At 46.7% G+C, this 27,549-nt stretch overlaps 1 protein-coding gene across 21 annotated transcripts in view; it reads left to right on the top strand.

Moving 5' to 3' along the window:
• The window catches only part of PCBP3 (poly(rC) binding protein 3), a 184,306-nt gene extending 163,467 nt beyond the window's left edge, over nt 1–20,839 (top strand). For 8 of the 21 annotated variants that reach the window (XM_084876126.1, XM_084876132.1, XM_084876121.1 and 5 more), the window contains 5 exons: nt 7,953–8,031; nt 8,704–8,763; nt 12,019–12,071; nt 15,714–15,883; nt 16,812–20,839. In XM_084876126.1, the coding sequence (XP_084732252.1) occupies nt 7,953–8,031; nt 8,704–8,763; nt 12,019–12,071; nt 15,714–15,883; nt 16,812–16,848 (399 nt within the window). In that variant the 3' untranslated portion in view covers nt 16,849–20,839. Of the gene's footprint in view, nt 1–7,952; nt 8,032–8,703; nt 8,764–12,018; nt 12,072–15,713; nt 15,884–16,811 lie in introns of those variants that run through there. The other 13 variants (XM_084876138.1, XM_084876124.1, XM_084876140.1 and 10 more) reach the window with 5 other exon arrangements.
• The last annotated feature ends 6,710 nt before the right edge of the window (nt 20,840–27,549 follow it).

Raw genomic sequence — 27,549 nt, forward strand, 5'->3', positions numbered from 1 at the left:
CCTCCACACATAGGATGGGTGGTAACTGCCTTGAAACTGGCGCCCTTCCCGCCCCCTATAGGCGGGGGTAGCAGTGTCTTACAAGCATCTAAGAAGTGAGATGACGGTGTTGTCAAACAAGTCTGAGATGTGTCAGAAAAGGGTATTTGAACACCCAGGGAAGCTACACTCTCCCATTTCGAAGCCCTAGTTGAAACAGGGTCCACACGTGTATGAAGACCAATGGTGACAGGCCTTGGTTTCATTCTAGAGTTAGTAACATCAGTGCTGGAGAACAGTGACAATCCTAATTCACTTCAGGAAGAAGCATCCTAAACTCCTGTGGCCTAGAGGCCAAGGGGGATGCATGCAACTCTCACGGCCAAGATATGGGGCAGCAATGGAGAGCACAAGGGCTTTCTTCTTGGGTTTAGCTATAGTGGATAAACAGGGAGACACTAGCTGTGCCAGGAAAAATGGGAGGCGGGGGCAGGGAGAGAGGAAAGAAAAAAGAAATAAGAGGCTAAGGTCAGCTGTTGGTTTTGCTGCTTTTGGCAGGTGGAGCCAACCTGCAGCCAATTTTGAGAAGCCTTTTTCTTCTCTATACCGTCCACATTTGCCGAGCTTCAAATCCTCTGACTCTGTTCCTGTCAGGGAGGGTCTCCAGGCAGGCGAGCCTGCATGGGGTTCTCTTCAAACCCTTACACTTTGAGTTGTACAGGTGAGGGAGGGTCATCTGAATAAGATGCAAAGGCAAGGCAGGAGAGAGTTTTTAAGAAGTAAGTAACAAGCATTGGAAATACAGAGATCAGTTCATCATCATTGAAAGAAATTTCCTATTAAGTAGAAAAGAAAGACTGATGGTTTTTCTCTTTTAAAAAACACCTTATTAATCAGCACACATTGGAATTAAATGATAGAGGATGCGGTGAAGAGAAGTCCCTCCCCACTCATGACACCCCCATGGCTATTTTTAAAGGTTCCTGGTTTCGCTGAGACCGGTTTGGCTCAGTGGATAGAGCGTTGGCCTGCGGACTGAAAGGTCCCAGGTTCGATTCTGGTCAAGGGCATATACCTAGGTTGTGGGCACATCCCCGGTAGGGGGTGTGCAAGAGGCAGCTAATCGATGATTCTCTCTCATCGATATTTCTAACTCTCTATCCCTCTCTCTTCCTCTCTGTAAAATATCAATAAAAAATATATATTTTTTAAATTAAAGGTTCCTGGTTTTAACCCTGCGGTGAGGACAGTGTAACTCTAAATCAGTGATGGACATACTTGCCTGCCCCCACTGGGAAGCCATCTTCCTCCTGCCCAGATGTGCTGTTAGGACCACACTTATGAAGTAGAAACTTGGCGGAGGGGAGCGGGGCACAGCTCTGTCTCACTCCAGTCCCCCCACCTGCCTGCTCGAGACCACTGCTGTAGCTGCCTGTGGCCACCTCAGCCTCCTCCTTGAGGACATGTGCTGATACCTGGCCCTGCCATTGGTATCCCCACCTACCACATTCTCTGTTATTTGGGATGCTCTTCACCTTTCTATGAATTTATTTTAATTAGATCTCATGGTGGGTGGAGGGTGAAGGTGTGAACCTTCTCAGTCTTCTCCAAAGAACCATCAGCAGCTTTAAAAAGAAAATTGATGTCTCATACTCCCAGGCATTGCCTGTGAAAATGAGAGCGGGCATCTGTGAGACCCCAACAGCCGGTTGGAGCCACTCTTAGCCCAGGAACCTTTCTGATGCTGGTGATGCCTGCCTGCATTGTCTTTGCTCACAGCCCATGGGACTAAGGGAGGCATATGTTAGCACCTAGGGGAGGGCTGGCCCGGCCCCATGTGCAGGAGTGCCATGCAGGGAGAAGGGTTGTGTGTGAGCCCAGGTGGGGTCAGTGGCACTGCTATGGGCAGGTCCCACAGCCTCTGATGGAATGCTCCTAGTGGAGGGGTCGGGATATCAGAATGGATCCAAGAAGCCTGGTTTCTAGGATGGCACAGCCTTCATGTAACCTGGGGCAAGGCAGCCTTGTGCCCTTAGAAATTCGAATGTGTGCAATAGCAGGCATAAAGACCTGGCTCTTTGACCTTTTTGCAGCTGGAAAACTCAACAGTGGTCTGGCCTTTAGTGAAGGGCACCAAGTCGATGCTCAGACCCACAAGCCCACTGTGGTCTCACAACTGCTGCCTCCGGGCTCTGGCTCTGAGCCGACAGAGAAGCATTTCTGGTCTGAAATGTCCACTTTCGAGCATAAACACCTGTGTGAGGGTGAGGGATTTTGATTGGTTTGGTTGACTGATTTTTATATCAATCAGTTGTTTTGCTGTTTCCATGTGATTTTCTGATTTTCTCAGTTTCTCTTAAAAGTGGGGATTTTGACAGGTTGGTTTATTTATTTATTTTTGTTTTGTTTTTTCATTTTTTTCAGATTAGCTTAAACTGTTTGGTTGAAACGTGGAATAGGTGGCTTTCTGTGCGGGACATTCTGCTCTCTGAACCAGCAGTGGGATGGGAAGCAGCTATTGGGAGCAGACTAGGAGGAGCTTTTCTACTAGTAAATGTTTTTCTTGCAGGCACAGAATGTTGAAGACTTGGACAATCACTTATAATCCAACCAAAACAAAATTAAAATTACTGTGATAGCTGGAAGGCATTTTTAATTTGAGCTTATTACTCAGTAGTAATCTTAAAAGTTTCATTTCTTTAGAACCCAAATATAATAATTACAGGAAATGCTAATTTATTTTATAATATAACTGAAGGCACATTTAAATATTTTAACCATAGTGGCTGACACATACACTATAGTCATCTTTTAGTATCTTAATATATTACCTGAATCAGACATATAGAACTAAATTATAGATATTATACATATTTTTTCTGTGCCCAATTTTAAAGAAGATTTTCTGATTTACCCTAAGCGTCATCAAATACCTCCCACATATCTTGCCACCAGGTTCTCTCATCCTTTCACCAGAATCTTTCTGCAAACTTATTGCTCTTATACATTCTGGAGAGGCACAGAGACTGCTGACCACTAGAGTGCTAGGACAGCTGCTCACTAATCCCAGATGCTATCCATCCCCTTCCACATGTCCTGCCTTTGGCGAGGACTCCAGATGCAGAGAGCTTGGAAGTCTGGACTGACAGTGCAGTGACTGTCCCATTCTGTCTCTCGTCCTATATTTTAGCACTTTAATATGATTACACTAGAAATTGTTTTCTTCTGAAAGCAGTTAAGTTGAAATCAATAATTAAAAGATGACTTTTAAAAAACTTGTCTTTATGGGATAAATGAGACATACCATGTTCATAGATAGGAATACTAAGTATCTTAATTATGTTGAGGTACAAAAATGCAGTACAATTGCAATCAAAATCTTGACCGGTTGTTTTAAATATTTATATGAAAGCACAAAGGCCAAGAATCACCAGTATATTCATGAAGAGGATTATGATAGGGAGGTTTGTCCTAGTGATAGGAAGACCTACAATAGGGTGGTCCTAACAGAGACAGTGTGGTTTGGGTGAAAGGATAGACCATAGGCAAGTGGATCCGACCAGAGAGTCTGATCTGACCTATGTGGGTGAGGGAGTCTGGTCTGTGACAGATGCCAGGATGGATTTTTACAGCTTAAACTAAACATCACTCCTTATGTATGAAGTACTTCAACACAAGAGATAAATGTAGCACTTTTAGAAAAAAATGTAGTAGAATATCTTTCTGTATACAGGTCAGGGAAGGATTTCTTAAAATATAAACATATGCTATAAAGAAAATATTAACCACACTAAATTTTAAAATTCTGTTTCTCTAAAGACACCATAAAGTGAGTGGAGAAGAGTTCTTTTCAGCAGATATAACTAAAATAGGATTAATGTTTGAAATACATATGGAGTTCTTGTGAATCACCAAAATCAGCCCAATAGAAAAATGGGCAAAAGACACAAGCAAGCATTTTTATAGAAAGGAGACATAAGTACATATCCTGCTGCCAAAGGGATGCAATTCCTGCTAAGGAAGGTAGTTGTATGGTGTGTTTTGTGATAACTCTTGAGTTGTTTATTTATGGATACTTACATTTTAGTAATTGTCTGTGTTTAGTATTTGTCTTCTGACACAACGTTTAGTGGAAACATCAAGCCACAGTGATAGATCTGTAATATGGTACTTCCACTGTTCCTTTCCTCTCCCCTCTTTTTCCCCTCTTCATCATTTATAGTCACTGGTGGGAACTAGAAGTCTGATTTTTTTATATGACAGAAATATCTCTCAAAGTGAGAATTCCCCTTAGCACTTTGTCCTGCTCCCTCCTTTAAAAAAAAATGTAGAAATTAACTCCCAAAGAGGTGAAGTACTTGACTAAGGGCAGAGCCTGGTGGAGAGATTCCAGCTGACATCTGTCCATTACCCCCTCACCAGGGGTGTTTATCTAGGCACCACGGTGGGTACTGGTTCAGCACTTCCTCAGGGTGTCACTTTACACTCGTGCGTGAGTGGGAGGGGATTTTTTTGCTGGTGTGGCCCTTGCTTCATAACAGCAAGTACATTACCGGGGGAATTGCTAAACTCAGGATGTCAGAGTCCTGGGTGCTAGTGGAGCTGTGCCTGTAAGACACATGGTGGCTTTGGAGCAGAGCCTGCTTGATGCACTTCCAACTGCCGGGCAGGCAATAGAGAGACCTGGGGGCCTCCAAGGGCGGAGCTTGTGGACAGTGAGTGGGAAAACTCCTGGTAGTTTCCATGACTCTGCCCCAATTAACCTGGACAGCACTTCATAGCCTGCCATTTACATGCGTGGGTTCCCCCACCTTACAAATGGAAAGGGTGGCCCATGGACACCAGCTGGGCCTGCCTCCACAGAGCTGTCAGGGTTGTGGCCAACTCAGGCATGTTCTCTTGCCTCCAGAACCCCATTCTTCCCACTGACCAATGCACAGCTGTGCACTCTTGGGGATGCAGGGACATAGGAGAGGGCCTATCCTCATGGGAGCATGCCAGCCTGGCCATGAGCACATGAGCAGGTGACGGGTAAAGTAGGAGAACAGGAGCAAAGAGCAGTCTATCAGGGCTTTTTAGGCTCCTTGCTAGCCTCCTCCCCCCCTACCCCCTGGGGAAGGATGAGCCCCCAAGGGGCTGGTCACACACCAGCCCACTACCCATGTGCACTGTGTCTGCATGAAAATCCCAGTCCTGGTCAGAGCCAGCATGCCCAGTCCTTGATGACTGCCTGCCCTGAGACAGACTGAGCTGGCCTTCGCTCTCCAATTTCACATTTGTTGTCTCCAGAAATGGGGTTTTCTTAGCACCCTGGGAACTTGTAGTTACCTCCTTGTGAGGAAGCCTTAGGCCTAGTGTGAACTCTCCCTGAGCACAGCCCCCTCCAAATGTCCCTGTGACTCCATGTGACCTGATGTTCACAAGGCACAGCTGCACTGCCCCAGTCCATCAAGTGGGAGTGGGGTTTGCAGGATCACGCCGGTGCAGTTAAGTCCTCAGGAGGCTGAGAGTGGTTTCGTGCACTCCTTAGCCTTCACACCCCAGGATGCCTTTGGGTGTTTGCTGTCTTCCTATAAGGTACTTTCATGTCCCTGGAAAGAGGAGCCTTTGCTAGGCTGCCCAGCTGTGCAACAGACTCTCAGGCCCCTTTCCTGCAGGGTCCCTTGGCCTCTTAGCATCTTGCCTGAGGCACATGGGTTGCAGCCAAGTCTCATCACTTGTTTTGTGATAATGTCTCACGGACATGCTCTCCTGGCACCTTTCTCAGAGGCTTTGGTGTCTATCCATTCAGGCACTCTGTGCCTAGTGAAGTTAGATCACGGGGCATATGTGCAAGGCAGTAGGTAACCATCAGACCCAGCCCCTGCTTGGCCCAACCACTCCATCGATGGCGAACTCTTAAAACTGAATCTGACCTCAGGTCACCAGATCCCCTAACCTTCTCTCCTCAGGACCAATAACTGTGCTTGGGGTGGCCTCTTGGGGTCTGGAATGTGGCCAGTTGTTCCTGAACAAGCCCACCCAAGTGCTGCAGTTCAGGGAGCACCCTAGAAGACAAGGAGACATCTGAGAGTGGTACAGGGCTGCTTTCTAGATGCACTTAGAATGTCCGGGAGGGAGGGAGGAAATTGGACAGCTCCATAATGTTAATGCTGCATGAGCAGCCTAGGAAGACAGACCACTTGCATCCCAATGGCTCACAGGCCAGGAATCTCCCTCAAAGGTGTGACCAGGTGGCCACGTGCTGATTGTGGCCCAGCTTCAGGCTATAGCTGAGGACCACACTCTTCTTCACACCAGGACCCTGACCTTTGGAAGCAGTAGGTGGCCAGTTGACAGCCCAGTCCACCCTGTCTCTACAAGCTGCCCCACAGGGCTCAAGGACAAGGATGGAACAGGAAGCTCTGGGGTAGGCATCGTCTGGGGGCAGCGATGATTCTCCATGCACTGGGAAGGGGCACTTGGCGTTTATCTTAGTGCTAGCTAAACTGTTAGAAGAGCATGCCTGGCTCAGTGGGCCAGCAGCAAAACCACTAGTCCATGGCCCCAAGGTCTGGTCTGTGTAGGTGCTGGGATATCAGAAACCCAAGTGCAGTCCTCACCGGTTTGGCTCATTGGATAGAGCTGATAGAGCGTCGGCCTGCGGACTCAAGGGTCCCAGATTCGATTCCGGTCAAGGGCATGTACCTTGGTTGCGGACACATCCTCAATAGACGGGTGTGTCGGAGGCAACTGAATGATGTTTCTCTCTCATTGATGTTTCTAACTCTCTATCCCTATCCCTTTCTCTCTGTAAAAAATCAATAAAATATATCTATATATATATATTAAAAAAGAAGAAGAAGAAGAAGAAACCCAAGTGCACAGTCTCTGTTTTCCTGAGACATTTTTGAGGAGCTGCAGGATTTCAGATTCTACAACATGAGACAAATGTGGGCACCACGTCAGATCTTCATGTTACCTGGGAACACCAGCTCTGCTCCCTGAAGGCCCCCACCTCCTGGCCTCTGAGGGACTTCCAGAGGCCCCTGTTCTTCCTCTTGATGATGCCAGGGTCAGCTCTGGAAGCTGCGCTTGAGCATTTGGGCTGGTCTTCCTGCTAGGAAAAGGCTGGGCTTTGAGGACAGTTCCTAGAATGTATTAACCCACCCTCCAAGGCTGCTGGAGGCCTGGGCTCTATGTCCCAGTCAGGCATGAGAGTGTCCAACCCCAACATCTCCAAAGTGGGGAGAGGATACAGCCACCACTTCTGGCTCCCAAGTGTGGCCAACTCTCATCACATTTATCTTTATCTTTTTTTATGTTTACTTTTCACTTTAAAAAATGAGACTCAGATAAAATAACTGAATTGCATTTCAAAGCCCCTTCCCCCTTATTCTAGTGGCTGAAGATGGGGAACAGGTAGCCGCCTGCTCAGACATAGTGGGTGCACGGACAGGGAGGCCTCTGGGTGCTCTCACGCACAGCCTCCACAGAACCTTCCAGTACTACATCCTATAATCTTAGAGTATGAGGCAGGGCTGGGGCAGGGCAGGTTTGCAGAAGGGAGCGTCACATGGGTTCCCTACAGATGCACATGAGCTCCAAGTGACAGCATGACTGAAAACTTTTAAGAGGTCCAACTGGTCCTGTTTGGTGGTTCTCAGACCTTCCCTGTGAAACCCAGGGGCCCAGCAGCCTCCACACTGGACTGGGGTCGCTCTTTCACCCAGGCCCATGTGATTGGAATAGTCTTGCTGGTTCAGACCAGAGCTACCAGGGAGCCAAGGAGAGGAAAGGAGCTCAATGCTCCTGCCTACAACAGTCCATTGGTTTTCCCAGGCCAAGTCCTTGAGTTCCACTGCGTCTGCCATGTGTCCGCATGGCCTCTCTTTGTATCTATTTGTAGAGTTCTGTTACTGCCTTTTTAATTTGGTGTGACTTGTACTCGATGACAATAACCTTCTTAGCTCTCATGTCCCTCCTACCCCCAGCAGTTGACCAAGCTCCACCAGTTGGCCATGCAGCAAACCCCCTTTCCTCCCCTCGGACAGACCAACCCCGCTTTCCCCGGTACGTACCCAGCTGCCCTTTCTGACCTCCTCTTCTCACCTGGGGACTTTCTCTTTCTGAACTGACTTTATTCAGGGCAGCGACAGAGCAGGTACAGTTCTAGTTGTGAATGCCAAGGATGTGTTAACACGCTGCAGTGTGCACGTTGCTGAGGGCCAGGCGGGAGACCTGTGTGTCTCCCGAGGTGAGTTAGTCACCTCACAGCTGGCCGTCTTGTGAAGGGACATCAGCCCCCTCCAGGATACGGACCTATTCTGCGCTGCCCACAGGCATCGTGGGGGGCCCTTTCTACTGATGCACCCATCGGGCCAGCCCTGGAGCCTGTTCTCTCCAGGAGTGGAGGCTCAAACAAGCATATAGGGATGTTCTTCTGCAGGCCAGTGCACGTCCCAGGACTGGCACCCATCCAGGGCGGCACTGTCCTGCCCCTGGGATAAGCCTGTCCCCAGCCCAGGGCACAGTGGTCCTCGGCTCCCCTCTGGGCACAGGAGCAGGGATAGACTCCCTCTGATGACACACTGAGCATTGGCTTGGCAGCTGTGGCTGGTGATAGTCCACCAGGCATGCTGGTCTGCCATGCACCAGTCAGATTTTGAGCTTCCCTAGTTGAAGTGACCTTGCTTATCTCCTTGAGGGCAAAATATTAAAATATGTTTCTTCTTTGCTCTCCAGGAGAAAAGCTGCCTTTACACTCCTCCGAAGAAGCTCAAAATCTGATGGGCCCGTCGTCAGGTAAAACAAAGCACTCTAGTGGACAGTGGAGGCCTGGGTATGACCCGGGAGGGGGGGCAGCCAGCTCCTCGGCAAAGGGAGGCCCATGCCATGGAGCCAGAGCCCACACCAGAGTCACAACCGCAGTTCCCGGCCTTTGTCTGGGACACTGCTGGGACACTGTTGAGGTGGGTCATGGGCTCCAGAGCACAGCTGCCGAAGTCCCGAACATGGCAGAGTCACCATCGCTGTTGTCATTTCTCTTCCTAGTGGGGGCCTGCAGTGCAAACTTTACTATGATGTGTGCCTTCCCCAAAGGTATTTCCTGGGAGGCCGAAGGACACTCTCATGGATAAGAGCACTCTGGGCACCCCTTCTGAATTTAATTAAAGCTGTGCTGGGACACCACAGGGCAAGACAGAGATTATACACCCCATTATCCAGTGCAAGGAGCAGTGTGGTCACTGGAAGCCTGTGGCCTGGCATAGTGGGTTTCCTATGAGGGGGTCGCTGTGCACTCTCCCATCCCTTTGAAATCCTGGGTCAGAGCAGAAGAACGAGTGTCTGGCTCTAAAGGGAAGACACAGGGGAAGAGTGTTTCCAGTGGTGTTGGCTGTCACGCCAGTGGTATGTCCTGAGCCCCAGGGCACAGCTGAGGCTGGATGAAGCCCCAAGACTTTCCCACAGTTGGTGTCTGGGTCCAGCTACGCCCACTGGGACTCATGGGTGTCTTGAGGCTGAGACAGTGGCTTCGATGCCTCATGCATTGGTGATGGGTTCCACCCTGGTATAGCCTTTATTTAAGTTAATGAATAACTTAATGAATGAAAAAAAGAAAATATTTATAGGATATTTTTATTATGGAATGGATATCAGCCCTTACAAGATTAATATCTGGGTGATACACGTGTGTCTGTATAGCCCTTAGCAGTTTATAACGTGATTTCCTATAATTACCCAGCAAATGTTCCTGGAGATGACCTGGTGACCCCTAGAACCTGGCTTGCCCAGAACACTCAGCCCCCACCTTCCCCCAGGGTCCTTCCCCTTCAGGCCTCAGGGATGGGGTTACTCCTATCTGTGACGACCTCCTTCCCAAGGCCTCAGGTGACCTGAAGTCCATTCACTCTCATGCACATAAGAACTTGCATACATTCACATGCACTCACATGTTGTCCCCCATCACAGTAGGATAAGCAAGGTAGTCATGAGAGGCATTGGCTTGTTTGTCAGGACCCTAAATGGCTGATGTCAGCATTGTTTCCAAAGCAGGCTCGGGCTATGTTGGGGAAGCATTGTTCCTTTCCCCTAGCGGGGGTGTTACTTGAGGAGGGAGACACTCATGCCTGGGCACAGAGCCCTGACACAGGAATGCAAGTTTTAAATGATGTGTTCTCACATTATTAGTTGAATTTTACTTTCCTCTTTTAAACAAATCTGATACCTTCCTCCCCTCAATCAAAATATACCAAGTTAAATAAATATGACTTGTGCCTTTATGTCCATCCCAAACCAGGCTGTTAGGAGTTCCTGTGTAGGACTCAGGACTAAGGAAATCTCTTAAATGCATTTTAAATGTCACAATTTATGGAATGTGTATAGATGGTTAAACAACCAAATAATCATAGTGAAAATACCCTTATTAAAAGAAGACAAACAACAGAAACTCTTGGATTAGCTACAAAAGAAAAATAACAGACAATTCAGGATTAATTGGTTCATGCAGCACCTGCCACCTAAGTGCCCATACTTGGTGGGTCCCCAGGACAGTCCCGCCCTCATAGGGTCTCTCATGGCAACGAAACAGATGGCCACAGTGCATCTGATGTTGGGGACACCAGTGCCATAGAGGAAGAAGCAGGAAGAAGGGTATGGGCTGTGAGAAGGTAGAGGTGAGAGTGTGCACAGGCTAGCTCCAGGTCTGGGGTTGGAAAGCATGGAGCGCATCCTAGGGGCACAGAGAAGATGCTGGAACCCTTGATGGGTTTGGAGTATTAAAAGCATCTGCCCTGCATTTGTTGGGATCTCTTTGGGCCAGTTGTCAGCAAACTCATTAGTCTACAGAGCCAGATATCAACAGTACGATGATTGAAATTTCTTTTGAGAGTCAAATTTTTAAAACTTAAACTTCTTCTAACACCACTTCTTCAAAATAGACTTGCCCAAGCCAAGGTATTTTGTAGAAGAGCCACACTCAAGGGGCCAAAGAGCCACATGTGGCTCACAAGCCGCAGTTTGCAGACCAGGGCTCTGGGCTATATAGAGATTAGTCTGAAAGGCAAGAACAGAGGAAGCAACCAATGTGGGATGGGAAGAAGGCTCAGGTTGCAGAATATTCTGAAGGTACATGAGCCTGGTCTGTGTAGTGGTCTGGTCCACTTAGCTATAGGTGGAGAGAAGCAGGGGAGCCAGGGGTTGCAGGGTCTGGGCTGATCTGTAGGACCCAAGATGCCAGGACCATGGGGAGAGAATAACAGGGTCTTAGCTGTGGACTTTGGGTTTGAGATGTCTCCTGAGAAAGAGATGGAAGGATTGGATACAGGGAGCCTTTATCCTTTGTCCCCATGGTTCCCCTACTACAGTCCCCCTATGTGTTTTGTTGTCAAACAAGAGTAGATCTTGTCCTGAACTCTGAAGAGCTATCTTGATTTGGCAGATCCTAAGCTGAGAGATTTGTCAATAAAGATTGAGGCGTGGTGACAAATTAGGCCTGTGTCTTCATCTCCAACATAAGAACCCATGCAGTCTTCCAGTGGCCCAGCAGTCTATTTTATGATGCGCATGCTGGAAGAACTGCCCACTGGCCTTGAAGCAGGCTGTATAGTGTAGGGTCAGAGGGCAGTGAGAGACAGCTGACACCAGTGGGGCTGTTCAGTCAGGGAGAGGGAAGAGCAGAGTGGACAGAGAACCCATGGAGGACAGGGACCATGCAGGATTGTGCCCTGGGTACTCCATGCAATCCCTAAGACATGGCCACATCCCAAGAGCTGCTTAGCATGGAGTTTCCTGCGTGTATGAGAAAGGCTTCAAGAGATGCCCCTCCACATGATGTGCCAAAATGAAAAAGTAAAACATCATTCTGCTGGGTTTTATTTTCCTTGTTTTGAGAGAAGCAGGAATTGCATTGCAGTTGAGCAAAAAGCTCACAGAGCCCTTGACCTCCAGCTGCACTGACCCTACCCCTTGACCAGCCCCTGGCCCTAGCATGGACTGGGCACTGGGGTGTGATGTGAGCAGCCTTCCACCAGCCTAACCATGTACCCTTGGTGTGCCCAGGTTTGGATGCCAGCCCCCCGGCCAGCACTCACGAGCTCACCATTCCCAATGATGTGAGTATGCCCGAGCCCCCTTGACCTCCCTTTTTAACCTGCCCGTCTCTTCTCATGTTAAGCAGTTGATGGTCCATAAAAGCCCCAGAGGTACTATATAAGAAAAAAAACAAATGGGGCACTTCCAGGTTTACATAGGATTTAGATGCCAGAGCTGGCAGGGAAGCCAGAGCCCGCTGACGTCATGTGAAGGCACTGCCCTGCTTCAGGATTGGCCCTTGAAGAATGGTGGCCCAGGATGCTCTGGAGTGGCCCTGTCCCATGCTCCCTCAGTCTCTGGAGGGTTTGGGGTTCTCTGTGAGTCTGCAGGATATGGGGATGTCACAGGTTTGTCTGGATTCCTGGATCTGGCATCCACATGCCTGGACTCTGAAGCAGTGGCCTTTTGAGCTCCTGTCAGGCTCAGTCCTCCCACATCATCCTCTGAACCCTTGGATCATATAAGAATGTTGACTTGGATCCCCAACCTAGGATACCAGGGCGGATATGGGGCATGTGTGCTGGAGGGGCAGCTGCCCTGAACAACACAGAGAGACTGCTGTGTGGGGGACTTGGACTTCCTTGCCCTAGGACCACAGCCCTCAGTAACCTTCACTGCTCTGCCCCTCTCACCAGCCGGGCAAGAAATCCTGCCTCTTCCTTCAGTAGATGACCCACAGGAAAGAGATGGGCAGCTGGACGGGAGAGCCCTCCAGAAGAGACCACTCTCGTCAGGGACCCTGTGCAGCTGCAGGACAGACTCCTGCACAGGGTGATGCTTCTGCTTTCAAGGGCTGCAGACATGTCCTCCCACTGTGGCTGGTCCTCGAGCAGCGACTCTGGGCAGCCTACCAAGTCTTTTCACCCACACAATACGTGCAAGTCGCTACTCTGCTGTGAACTTCCTGCCTTGTAGCCTTTCCTTAAACCACCTTTTCACCAACACCAGGTATCCCGCTCTAATCTGGGTCCTTGTTTTAAAACTGAAATGAATCTAACAAGCAAGGAGATACGCTTGTTTGGAGAGCTGACGTGCCTGTTTCCTGGGTCCTCTCCCAGAGCATGGCTGCCATCCTCCTGCTAGGGGAGCTCCTCAGAAGGAGGACGCCTTCTTCTGGGCCCAGTGTGCCCTGCAGAGCCCACTCCTTGGCCCTTCCTTGCAAAGGATCTCATGCAGGGGATGTGTGGCCTCAGGACCTCCTGTCACCCTGGAGAGAAAAGAACAACTAGAACGAGTATCTGTTGGGACACTTGCTTATCATCTTGTCAATCTTTGTCTCTTGGTCAAAATTAAATCAGACAAAGGAAAATTGTGCCGACACCTACATGTCACCATGACTTACCTGCAAAAAGGAACACTGAACAGTGCAATAAATGTGATGCCCTAACTGACACACTGGGTCCACAACATGGCCAGCCTGCACTTATGGCCGTGGCCACCCAGGCTGGGTCAGGACTAAGAGCCCTACAAGGAGCTGCCCCCAGCAACTGGCAACCTTGGGCTCTATCTCTGATGGTCACCACTGTGCCCTCACTGCCTGTTGCACAGCTTGCCTCGCTCTTGTCACTGTGCCTGGGGGGACCCCACACTTGAGCTCCTGATGGGACAGGGAACCTAAGGGCTCACACAGGCAGCTGCAAGAAGTGTGCTAGGGTAGATGTGCTCCCGTGGTTCCTGTGGGGTTTGGCTTGGAAATCTGGTTAGGAGGGGACTGCATTATCTGAGAGTACCTCTGTCATCTTTCTTTAAATGTCCAAGGGAGGCATGAAAGGCTTAGAAGAGAGCTGGTCTCTGGACTGAATGTCCAGGGGGCCTGGGGAACCAGAGAAGTCCAGGGGAGAGCTTATGAGGGCTTTGCACTCCTGTCCAGATTAGAGAGGCCTGTGACTTGTCACATCCCCTATAGCTACTTAGAGGAGCCTTATGCTCAGCCAGCATCGGTGTTGGGGGCTGTGCTGACAGCTGTGGTTTCTCATTGGCACTCAGACTGCACGGTTTTATCTGGAAGAGAGATGTTCCATGTCAGGGGTGGGGAGCAGCTCAGGGTGTGAAATCTCAGGGAGGGGAAATGCCCTGAGGGCAGGGAAGAAGAGGTGTGGGTGTGAATGTTTTTAGTAAGAAAAAATGGAAGACAAACATGTTTAAGAGAATGTAGGAGGGGGGCACACAGGAAATCTACCTTAGATGGCTTTTGTTGGAGCAGAAATAGGCAAGCCGAGAAGGGCTGAGCAGGGCCACCCACACTGAAGTGCAAAGGAAGTGGACTTCCACACATTCCATTTCTAGTGGCCGAGGAAGGTGTGAAGATAGCGGGAGGACACACCAAGTCAGGGTGGGAAGCTCAGGCGGGCCTTCCCGAGTGGAGTGCTGCCCCACATTCTTCCTCCAGTGCTGCTGCCCGTCAGCTGTCTTGACTGGCCCTGGTCAGAAAGGAGCCCTCAAGATTTCTCTGCCAGTGGGAGGGTGCCAGGGAAGAGCCAGTCAAGGATTTCAGGCTGGTATCTGTGGAAGTCACTCTCCCTGACCCAGGGCCAGGTACAGAGTAAGGGGTGCAGCCAGTGAGATGTGGGCAGAGCCCAGCAGTGGGTGAGCAGAGCCTGGAGAGATGTGAGTGGAGTTGGGGGGACTTGGGCAGGAGGTGGAGAAAGCTGAACAGCTTGGTGAAATTTGTCTGGACAGTTGGAGAGACTGTGTTAAGGTCTAGTGAGGCAGCTGGTCTAACCTAGGAGAGGAACAGAGATGGCCTTACAGATGAGTTGAACTGAGATGCTGGAAGTCACATCAGGGACAAGAGCTAGTTGAGGTGCACTTGTGTCCCCAGTGAGCTGTTGTCATCTCGCAGGTTCAGAGTCACTTCACTCATTTGGAAATGGATTTCCTCCAGCCCTGCACCTGCTGCTGCTGACACAAGAACAGGAAGTGCTGACACCACCATCCAGGCTGCTATATGAGAGGTGGATAGGAAACCAACTGCCCAGGCCCCACTTGTCTGGTCTTTTCTTTCTCTGCTCATGTTCAGAGCTCTCATCGGCCACCCCCGTGTGAATGAAGGGACTCAGTTCTGCCATGGACTTGGACTGCCATATACAGCAGGGACCTCACGCTGCAATCTGGCCCCACATGTGGTGTCCTGTGTCCTAAGGAGGTCCTGGCTCTTGTACCTCTGGCTGTTTCATTCCTGAGGACTGTATACTCCTTCAGAGGCACTATATCCATCCTCATACAGAGATTACAGGATGGGAAGGAAAGGGAGCAATTGAAATGTCCTTAGAATTTCACTCAAGTTTATCAAAAGAGGTTTCAGGCAGCAGAAAGTTTTACTCTGGCTTCAAACAAACACCCCACTGCTCTGAGGACCCAGCCCAGAAGGTATCAGCATGGCCCTAGCCTTGGTGCTGGCACTTGGCCTCTGAGCTCCCAAAGGACAATGGGCAAATGGCAACCATGTGACTCTCTGGTCTCCTGATGTGTCAGGATGGCTCACAACCCTCCCATCCCTCCCACAGGAAGTCAGTGTTTCTTCCTCCTGGAAGCAAGGAGCTGGTGGTGTGGGGTGGAGACCAAGGCTGGCCATTCCCACAAGCTTCCCCCAGGGCTCTGCACACTCTGCTCAGGGCTGCCATGGGCTCTTCTCTAAGAAATTCCTCTGTCCTTTTTTCTAGCTAATAGGCTGTATTATTGGACGCCAAGGGACCAAAATCAATGAAATTCGACAGATGTCTGGAGCTCAGATAAAAATTGCCAATGCCACAGAAGGGTCATCAGAGCGCCAGATCACCATCACAGGGACCCCAGCCAACATCAGCCTTGCCCAATACCTCATCAATGCCAGGTGAGTGCTGCTCAGTGGCTAGGACACTCAGAGACTGGCTAGCCGTGGATGTAGAATGTGCTTCCTTCAGGGCTTTTCTTCCCTGCCTAGGCCTAGTCATGGAAGATGCTAGAGTCTCCACACTCACATGAGGCCTTTTGCACTTGGCCTTTCACCCTGAAGGATCTTCAGTGAAGGGCTAGGTGGTTAGAGGCAAGAGTATTTTCAGGAAGGCAGTGACTATGCCATCTAGGGCCTAGGGTCAGCCACACACCCAGGTTATTTGAAATTTAGCATAAAGGATGTGTAGTTTCAGAGAAATGTTACTATTAAATCATTCTGCTCTCACATATCATGTGATTTTAAAGACCTCTCAACCCAGACACTTGCAGAGAAGTGCATGAGGGAACTCTGCGAGGGTTCAAAGTTACACGCGGTGGGAGGTGAAATCCTGCGACCTGGCCAGGGCACATGGTAAGGAGCCCAGAGCAGTGACAACTCACCTGGCACATTGGAAAACACAGTGTGACCAGACCCAGGGAGATGGGACCTCTCCACCTTGGTCCAGACCCTCCTCCCTACCCCACAATGTTGAAGGGGCTGGAGGGACACCCAGGAGGACAGGGAAGCAGCCCCTGTGGACATTGTGACTCACATGTCCCTAGCTGAGTGTCTGCTGTGGAAATGGTTGTGGCGGCCTAAGATTGTCCTGGTGGTTCTCATCGTGCCCCTGATATGATGACAAGCGCAGGAGACCCTGATGGGTCCTTCTCCCTCTGCTGGCCTTTGGTCTCCAGATCAAGGCTACTGAGCAGAGACCTGAGACTAACTGTCCCAACAAGGAGGGAGATAGATGCCAAGGCTGTGAGATGCCACAGGGCAATACATTTCCTGTCTGACCTCATTTTGTGAGAACGCTGTAACCCGTCTCCCTGTGCCTCTCTTCTAGGCTGACGTCTGAGGTCACTGGGATGGGCGCGCTCTAATCCTGCCCAGCATCTTCCACACTGCGAACCCTGGCGTCCATGTGGCTCGCACGCTCTGTACAGACAGCCCACCCTGTGTCACAAATACAAATAGAGGTTTTCTTTACTAACAAAATGGTCTATAGAGGTACACATGCCAACAAAGCAAGTCTATATCTACAGCTGTCTGTGAGCTCCAGGCCTGTCCCTGACTGTGCATTCAGTAACTTCTGCTCCAGTCTTCTCACGTGTCCGCATGCAGCGCTTATTATGTTCAGTGCTTGGGGGCATTCCCATCTGTGACATTTTAGAAATATTGCTCCTTAGTGTCAGTGTAACTGTTTTAAGAGTTGGTTTAACATTTTGACAGGACTTCCTATTAGTTGTCCTCTCCTTATCCATCTAGACCCGTGGCTGCCTCTCTCTCACCTGGCCCCACCAGCTGACTTTGTTTCCCCTCGTACCCTTGCTTGTCTTGGTCCACGTGTCCATGCAGGTCTTGTGCAGGTCTCATGCTGTACCCTTTCCCTTATTCCAAGGGAAGGAAAAGCAGGTGCCAGGACCTGACCTGAGAAGTGGGATGAAGGAGGTGCTAGGCTCTGACTTCACAGAGATGTTATGTATGGGGAGGCCACACATGGGCCTTGGGCAGCTTCCAGGGTGGTTGGAGGATTCGGACTGGCCAGGAAGCGCCAGTGCACCATGTCGGAGTTCAATAAATGTCGTGGGCTGCCCCCACTGGCTCTGGCTCCTGTATGTGCTCCTCGCTCAGACCCGCCCCCCTTGCGCACACACGTGCTCACGCGCCTGGTCACACACTCATCAGACCTGGCTCTGAGACCACCTGCTGTCTAGAGAAGCTAATTCATTCTCACACAAATTAATACGTTGTCTCCTCTCTCCCAATCCTTTCTTAAATGTTTGGCTTGCACAGGTCTTTCTAGTTTTACTTTTGAAAAACTACTTAAAATGATAATAATGAAAACTCCGTTCTTGCCCTGACTACAAAGTACAATTTCTAACTTGTGGAAACAGCCTCTCTCACTGCCTCCATGGGCGTGGGAGGTCAGGCTGCACATGGTGACTCCAGCCACTTCCCAGCATGTACATCTCACTCTTTCACAAAATTGTCTGCTTGCTCACCTCAGTGAGCCCATGGCCCCTTCTACACGCTAAAGCCCTGGTTGGGACACAGGCCTCTGGCAGAGGGAGACTCATGGGCAGACAGAGACATCTCTCCCAGAACCCATCAAGCATGCATTGGCTGGGATGGTCTGTCCCCCACACCTGCCTCTCAGCAGGAGCCCCCTTTCTGCCTGCCCAAACTCCCACCAGACCTCAGATGCTTGCCTTGTATGCCTAGGCCCCCGGGACCTGCTCCCATCACCACCAGGAATTGCCTGGTCAAGGTTAGGAGCATAGCATAGCGGCGCCTGATCTCTGCACAGCGGACAGTTTAAAGCCATGCGATTCACAGGACATGTTGGCTACATACCAGCCACTACTTGGGGCCTGAAAAGTGGCAAGGATGTGGTGGACACAGGTCTTTCTCTGAGCACCGCCATCAGCATGAGGGCAGTGGGTGGCCAGTAGACAAGGTAAGTGCCTTAGAAAGCAATTGATGACTGTGATGAGAAAGACCCAGTGATGCAGAGGGCGTCAGAAGTGCAAGGTTAAATGTGAGACAAGGTGGGCCTAAGAAGCTGTAGCCCACGTGTGCCTGGACTGAGAATAGCGGACGGAGGGGCAGCTGGAGCCAGGGTATTGCACCTGAGCTGGTGCAGGTAACACGAGGACAGGGTACAGGCTCTGAAAGCTGCAGGCACTGCTGAAAGGGGGGCCAGGACAGGGAGCATGAGTTCTGGAGGCATTTTGAAGGAAGAACCAACAGGATTCCTAACATAAGATGAAGACTGAAAAAAAGGGCCTTAGATAGGAGGCTCTCAATCTAATCTCTGGAGAGAGGCTTTGGAAGGTCTGGGACAGGCTGGGGTTGAGATATGCCAGCCCACCATGGAGAAGGGAGCTCTGAGGTATGATGGGCTTGTTGGGTGGCAGCAGGAGTCCAGGAGCAATTTGGGGAGGCCTAAGGGGGCTCCATGCAGTACACCCAGCAGGAGGCTGTTCCCAAATGGGATAATCCTGTGCCAGGCAGGTCACCTGCCTCACATGATGTCCAACACCCTGAGGAGCTGGGCCCCCAGACCACAGGGAGGAGGAGGTGTCAGAGCAGGCTCATCCTTGAGAGTCTACAAATAAAACTGCTATGAACATTCATGTACCAGGCTGTGTGGACATAGTATTCATTTCTTGTGGGCAGACATGTAGGAGTGAAATGGCTGGGTCATTTGATAGGTGTATGTTTAACTTTTTAAGAAACTTCTCACCTGTTTTCTACATGGTTGTACTATCCTCCAATTCCCCTCACGTGTGGGAGTGCCCGTTCCCCCATGTCCTCAGCAACATATGCTAGCTCAGTCTCTAATTCTAGCCATCTCAGTGGGTGTGAATGGCATCTCCTTGTTTTATTTTACTAATGATGTTAGCCATTTTCTCATGTACTTATTTGCTATCTGTATCTTCTTTGTTGAAGTGTTCGAATCTTTTGCCAATTTTAAAATTTGGTTTCCTTATTGAGTGTTCTTTATATATTCTGGTTATGAGTCCTAAGGTACCTGTTTTGCAAATATTTTATTCCAGGCTGTAGCTTGTCTTTTCATTCTCTTAAGAACAGAAGTTTTTAATTTTGATGAAGTCCCAATTATCAATTTGTTCTTTTATGGGTTTTGCTTTTAGTGTCATATTTTAAAAATCTTTGACTAACCCGAGATCACATAGATTTTCTCATATGTTTTCTTCTAGAAGTTTTGTCATTTTATTCCCCTTCTGAATTGCCTTTGCACCTTTATAAAAAAATCAGTTCTCCATATATGTGTGGGTTTATTCTAGAACTCTCTTTTTCTATGCTATTGATCTATTTGTCTGTCTTTATGCCAGTACCACACTGTCTTAATCACTGTAGCTGTGTAAATCTTGAAATCAGGCAACATTGGTTTTTTTCCAAAATTGTTTTGACTATTATTCTAGGTCTTTTTTGTATTTCCATATAAATTTTAGAATCAGCTGGTACTTTCCCACAATAAAAGCCTGCTGGAGTTTGGGTTGAGATGGTATAGACCTATCGATGAATTAAATGATAATTGACAGCTTTAATGTTATGAAGTCATTGACACATTAACAGGTATATCTCTCCATTTATATCTTAATTTCTTTCAGCAACATTTGTAGTTTTCAGTATAAATATTGTGTCAGACTTATCCCGAAGTATTTCATATTTTCTATAACTGTTTAAAATTTTTAACTTTAGTTTACAATTGTTCATTGTCAGTATATAGAAATATGATTGGTTTGTGTATATTAATCTTGTATTTTACAACCTGTGCAACTCACTATAATTATGGATTTATCTATTTTTGTTAGGTATATAGTATAAATGTTTAGTGTTGTTATGTCCTCTACTGACTTCTTGGTTATTATGAAGTTGCCTCCTTTGCCTCTACTAATATTCTTTTCTCTGATATCCACTTTGATATTAACATAGCCACTGTAGATTTCCTTATATTAGTATTAGCACGGTATATGTTTTTCACCCTTTTAATTTTAACCTAGTTGGTTTTTATATTTAAAATTGTCTTTTTAATCCAACCTGATAATCTCTTTCCATTGGACTATTTAGACTATTTATATTCAGTGTGATTATTGATATATGTAAATTTAAATCTACCACATAGCTATTTGTCCTACATATTCTTTGTTACCCTTTTCTTCATTTTCTGACTTTGTTTCTGGACTCTCCTAACATTTTTATGATTTATTAGATAGTTGTTTTATTAGCTGTAACTCTTTATTTTGTTATTTTTGATTTAGGGTTTGTAAACTTCTCACAATCTACCTTCAAGTGATATATCACTTCATACATCCTATATAATAAAGAGGTGATATGCAAATTGACTATCATGCCCTCACAAGATGGCTGCCTACAATCAGGCTGGCAGGAGGGTTAGTGAGGGATGACCAAATGACTGAACAGCAGGCTACGTGGGGTGACCAGGCTTAGGGGGCTGGGCGCGCAGTTGGAGGCAGCCAGGTCAGCAGAGGGGGCCAGTAAGAGGGGACCAGGCCAGCAGGGGGGTGGACAGTAAGAGATGACCAGGCTGGCAGGGGGGCCAGTTTAGGGTTGACCAGGCCAGCGGGGGGGAGGGCAGTTAGGAGCAACCAGGCCAACAGAGAGGGGGCAGTTAGGGGTGATCAGGCTGGTGGGGGGGCCGGTTAGGGGCCACCAGGCAGGCAGGCAGGTGAGTGATTAGGAGCCAGTGGTCTAGGATTGTGAGAGGGATGTCTGACTGCTAGTTTAGGCCCAATCCCCCTAAACCGGCAGTCAGACATCCCCCAAGGGGTCCTGGATTGGAGAGGGTGCAGGCTGGGCTGAGGCCCCCCCATGCATGAATTTTATGCACTGGGCCTCTAGTATATATATAAGAACCTTCACCTCTCCCCTCCTGGCTTTTTATACTGTTGTCTTACATTTTACTTTTACATATATGTTATAAACTCCACATTACGTTGTTATTTTTATGTAAAAATTCATCTCATATTTTTTAAAAATTTACATACAAAATAATCTTATATATTTACCCATATAGTTACCATTTTCAGTGCTTTTCACTTCTTTATATAAATCTAGATTTCTGCCTATTATTCTTTTCCTTCTGCCTGAAGAAAATCTTGACCATTTCTTATAGTGCTACTCTGCTGGTGAGGAATTCTTTTAGGAATATATGTGTGAAAAAATCTTTACTTAACTTTTGCTCTTGAAAGAATTTTTGCTGGGTTTAGAATTCTATTGTGACAGATTTGTTGGGGTTTTGTTTTGTTTGTTTGTTTAACATTTTAAGGGTGTTGCTCCACTGTATTGTTTCCAACAAGAAGTCTGCAGTTAGCTTTGTTTTTCTATGTAGAACATGTCTTTTTTCTTGCTGCTTTTTAAAAATTCTTTATTGTTGAAAGTATTACTTGTGGAATATAATGAACAACATAAACTGATGAACAAAAACATATCCAGAGACATAGAATCATCTAGCAGACCATTTAATCACTGCTTTTAAGATCTTTCTCTTTATTGCTGGTTTTGTCATTCAATTATGTTTTCTCATATGTCTCATGCTTGTGATTTCTTGAACTACTGGGACCCACATGGATTGATAATTTTCATCAAGTTGAGGATTTTTTTCAGTGATTATTTCTTAAAATATATTTTCTACTCCCAACCCCATGCCTTTCTATCCTTTATGGTCTGCAATTATACATATATCAGACCATTTAGTTGTCTCATACCTCACTGCTGTTATTTTTATTTTTAATTATTTTTTCTCTGAGAGTTTTAAAAATACCAGTTGATATATTTATTGAGAGTTTATTAAATTTATTAACTTAGGAAGCATTGACTGCTTTATGTGTCGAGTCTATGTTTCCAAGAATATGGCCTATCTTTCAATTTTTTTGTGCTTATTTTTTATCTTCATAGAGATTACACATATTTCTTAATTGTATTCCTAGACATTTTTTTCAGTTTTGTTGCTGTTGTAATAGGGTCTTTTATTTCATTACATCTTTTACTAATTACTGCTTGTCCTGTATATCAATTTCATATCCTGCCACCTTGCTTGATTTATCATTTGTAGTTGTTTTTCAAGTAATTCTTATGTATTTTCCCAGTATAGACTGTATCATCTATAGCTCTGGGGGGCGGCTGCCTGGATCCCATCCCAGCTTTGCCATATACTGACTGTTGAAGCCATTTGGCCTCTATGCTTCAGTTTCCTCTTCTGTAAAATATGATATAGCAATATCTTCCAGGTAGGATTTGGGTGAGGATCAAGTAAATTACACATAAAGCACGTAAGACACAAGTGACTGACACAAGCATATGTTATGTTCAACAGTGTTCAATGAAACAAATAGTTCTAATGGTCAGCAAGTAGTGTGGGTTTTAGCTACTGCGTTTCAATTTTTATATTTCTAATTTGCTCCTTTCTTGATTTCATTGACTAGAACCTCCAGTACAACAGCACATTCTAGTGGTGGACATGGTGGTCTTCACCCTAGCAGGAATGTTTCCCCCAAACTTGACGCTGGCCTGTGGACTGAGACAGGGGTATTGTTGTTTGTAGTTTTAAAGTATCTGTTTGTTTTTGTTTATAGGGAGTCTTACTGTAACCACTAATAGCACTTATATTTTGTCAAATGCTTTTTGTTCATCTATAAATATGATCTTCTGATTAACATATTGAATTCTACTAATAGATTTTCTAATAATGAATAGTCTTTGTGATAGCTTAGTTATTATGTTTTCTTTTCTTTTTTATGTGTACTGCCTGTCTTTGTTCTCTAATATTTTATTTGGGATTTTTGGACTGATATTCGTAAGTAAAGTGGCTCTGTGCTTTCCTTTTATACTTAGCCTTTGTTAGCTTCAATAATAGAAGGCTCCCCGTTCCCAGGGTAGCCTGCCATCATGAGTCTTCCTGTGTTCCTTACAATTTAGGAATTTCTCTGGCTTCTATTTTTTTTATTATAATTAAGAGATGGTGTTCATCTATTGATAAATATGCCTCCAAGAGTTGTGTGTGTGAGAGAGAGGGCGGGGGGGGATTTAAAGGTGGTCATTGAAAGAAAGGTTTTCTTCTGGATAATTGTGATTTTTTTTAAAACGGAGATCTTTCAGATTGCACACTTGAAAGTAGGAGTTTTTACAGGTTTTGAAATCACTGGTGAAATTTAAATAAACAGTAAAGTCATTGGTCTTTCCATCTCATTTGAAATTCAGAAAAATTTATCCTAAATTTGTAAAAGCCAATGAAGTTGAGTACAAATGGCAGTCTGGTCAGCTGCTAGTCAATATGGTGACCAAAACCAGCAGCTCCAACTGTGCTTTCTTTTCCATGGGCCCTCAGGTTTCCTGCCATGCCTCTCCTCGTGGGTGTTGTGTTTCAGGCTACCCCCCCATACTTCACCACCCAGGGAAGGTGGAAGAGCAGGTGTCTAGATCATAGCTGCAACTAAAGAAGCTTCCTGCTCAGCGCCTTGCAGTACAGTACAAAGGACAGAAGCAAGACTGAGCAAAATACATTCTTGGTTTGGTTTATAGAACTTTCCAAACAGATGCGGAGCCTATTAACAATGAGCACATCCATCCAGCTTGGAAGGAGCGATTGGAAAATACTGTTGCATTTTCTTGGCTTAGGAATTGAGAATTTAATTTCAGTCCCAGATGTTAAGATCTGTCTCGAGCTATTTTCCCCACAACATTTAAATATATATATATACCTTTATTATAAATAAAACATATGGGAAATTATATAATGTTTGCTAGGATTTTGCCTTTGTCTCTGAATATCTGCAGATATCTTGACACTGCTCCCCTGATGGGTCAGAGTGAATCTCCTTTTCTGAGGACAGGAGAACTTTCTTACAGAAACATGGAATCATCACAGCTAACAAATAGTTTCTAATCTATGTTCAACTTCACCTAGTTACCCCAAGAATGCCATGTATAGCTGTAATTTTTCTGAAATGGGTATACCGAGGTTCATACATCACATTATTTTTATGTCTATTTACTTCTCCTTTAAAACAGCTTTCCCAGCTTTTCCTCCCAGTACGTGGAGTTTTTACATTTTTATCTTAGCTTACGTACTCTGAAATTCAGTCTTCATGATCAGTTCTGTGAGTTTGGACAAAGCCACCATCTCAGATTCAAATCAGTTCCATTAGCCCCACAAAATGTCCTCATGCTGCCCCCTCTTGTCCAACCCTCCTCCTAATCTTAGTCCATGGCAACCACAAGTCTGTTCTCTGTCTCTACAGTTTCATCTTTGCCAGAAAGTCACTTAGATGGAATCATACAACATGTAACTGTAGGCACAGAAACATTTCCTCTCTTCCCTTCTAGCTTCTTTGACTGGTCTAATAGTTAAATTGGCATAGACAGATTAATTTTATATGTATGAAAGCCCCATAAAAATATGAGACCAAAGACAGACAGCTGAGGTCTATAGCTATCCATAGGTTAGGGGAAGGGGGAGTATCTGTGGCTTCAGAGGGGAGGAGGGTAAGTCACAGGATGAGAAGAGCAGATGTTTGGTAATCACATGTCTGCTCTGCCATGCAGATGAGTCTTTCACATGAGAAAGTTAGCTCTTCTCCTGGTACAAGCCCCCTTTCAATTCTTTTAGGAGTTAGGGGGAGGTGAAATTTTTTCTGGAATTGGCTGGGTCTTGATTGCCTTCTGCTCACAACGCAAAATGGCACATCCTGGCTGCTCCCTGCCTTGACCTTTGAGGCTGGTTTCTTTCTCTCCTGATACTTTTTAGATTCATCCAAGCTATGTGCCTCTCAGTCATCCGCTCTTCTCCTTCTGGGGCATATTCATTGCACAGTTGGTTCAGCACTCACCCCTGGGTTGCTTCTAGCTTTAGGCTGTATAATAAAGTTGCTGTGAACATCGTATACAGGTTTTCTGTGTACATAAGTTTTCATTTCTTTAGGAGAAATACCCAGGAGTGCGATGTCTGAGCTGTGGTAAGTATAATGTAATTTTAAAAGAAATTGGCAGACTGATCTTCAGAGCGCTGTGCTACTTCACATTCCCACCACTGTGAGGAGAGCTCCAGCCCTCAGTGTGCTCACTTGCGGTTTTGTGTTTAGTATTCTGATAGATACACATGGTATCTTACTGCAGTTTTAATGTTATTTCCCCAATTACCAATGATGACATCTTGTCCTGTGCTTACTTGTGATATATATATCTTCTTTGGTGAAGTGCGTATTAGAATATTTTGCCCATTTTTTGTTGGGTTGTTTATTTTCTAATTGCTGAGTTTTAAGAATTCTTTCTGTATTCTGCATATATAAGCCCTTTGTTAGAAATGTGATTTGCAACGCTTTTTCTGGCCATTTACTTTTGAGTTATAAAATTTCCATCAGGTTCTCTTTATAATTGTTTTTCTCTGCTGAGAATTTCCATCTTTCCACTCATTTCCAGTGTTCACTTATATCTGATGGAAGATAGTCTTCACTGTTGGGTTAACCAACATCCAGGTTCACTGGGGTTTCACCTGTTCATTGTCTCTTCAGGGTTGCTCATATTCGCCTGATTCTCTAATTGTTGAGTCATTTGGACTATGTTTGGACATTGGATTATGTTTGAAAGTTGGCCTATAAAGGCCTCTGGAGAATGTTGGATCTGCTGCTATTCTTAGCAGACAGTCAACCAGATTAGGTTGACCTACTGTGTGTAGTGGTCTTAACTCCGTTCAGTTTTCATCGCCTGTGCTCTGCTGTTTGAGTCTTCTCAGCAAATGTGCAACTCGTGGGTCGGTCCAGAACTTCAGTTCATAGGTTTATTCATTAGTTCTATTATTTTTCTGCTTCCATCACTGGTGATCAATTTATTAATTCCTTCTGATTTTATTCTCTTTTAAAATTTGTTTTCTTATCACCTTAAACCCCAGTGTTGGTGATATCCATTTGTTTTCTTCTTTACTAATGTAGCTTTCTTAGGATGTGCATTTTCTGCTATTTTAATACATCCTATGGTTGCAGTGCTCACTCTCAGGGACTTTCTTTTTAGAACGAGTGACTGTTGAAAAGTTTAGCGGGGGGGGGGGGGGGGGGCGTCTTTCCTGGTCACATTCTTTTCTTCTTTCCTCTATTTTATTACTGGTACTTTTGAAAAGTTTTGCACTTCAACTACAGAATGTGGTCTCTAAATGTACTGAGGTTTTCTTTGTCTCCTTAAACACTTAGATGGAAAACGTCTTATTTTTCTCTGGGTGAGGAATTCTCTGTTAGATAACGGGGCTGCTCCTTTACAGCCTGGGCTCAAATGTGAACACAGCAGGTGGGACCTGGGCTCAGGTGTAACACAGCTGGTGGGACCTGGTTTTAGGTGTGAATATAGCAGGTGGGACCTGGGCTCAGGTGTAACACAGCTGGTGGGACCTGGTTTTAGGAGTGAATACAGCAGGTGGGACCTGGGCTCAGGTGTGTGCACAGCAGAAATAGTCCATTATGTGTTCAGAACTTACTTATTCAGAGGACATGCAATGCTGATTTGTGGAGTCAGGGATTTTTATATGAAAACTCATGTTGGCACCTAATTGACTATTTGTACCGGCAGGCTGGGCGACATCTGTACCAAAGAATTTCACATACCACCTCTAGACTGGGTCCTGAAGTGTGCTGGTCCCAGCTAGGAGCTCACCAGAGAGTGTGGAAGTGGCCCAACCCACACACAGGCAAGGCCTGGGCCCCGTGCCACTTGGGTCTCACAGCAGCAGGGGAGATCAGCGGGTGGGAAGGGGCAGTGCCCCGTGTGTGGCTGGAGGGCACAGTGTCCCTCTGGGGTTATCATGAGTGAGTTTGGGTGTTGTCCAAAAGAAAGTCCTGAGCTTCAGCCAGCCGCATACCCAGCGGGGCCTCTGGAGAACAGAGGTCTGGCCTAAGTCTGAGTCCGGAAATGACCGCCCAGCCAGCGCTGCCGGCAAAGGGCTGGAGGAGGAGAAGGAGACCCAGTAAAAGGAAAATCTGTGTCCTCCCTTCCCAAATAGCAACGGGTGGGTGGGGCTGGCGCCGAGGCTGGGGGAAGCCCAGCCCGGGTGG

This window comes from Pipistrellus hanaki, assembly GCF_964339955.1.
Source record: "Pipistrellus hanaki genome assembly, chromosome: 2".
NCBI classification, from domain to species: Eukaryota; Metazoa; Chordata; class Mammalia; order Chiroptera; family Vespertilionidae; genus Pipistrellus; species Pipistrellus hanaki.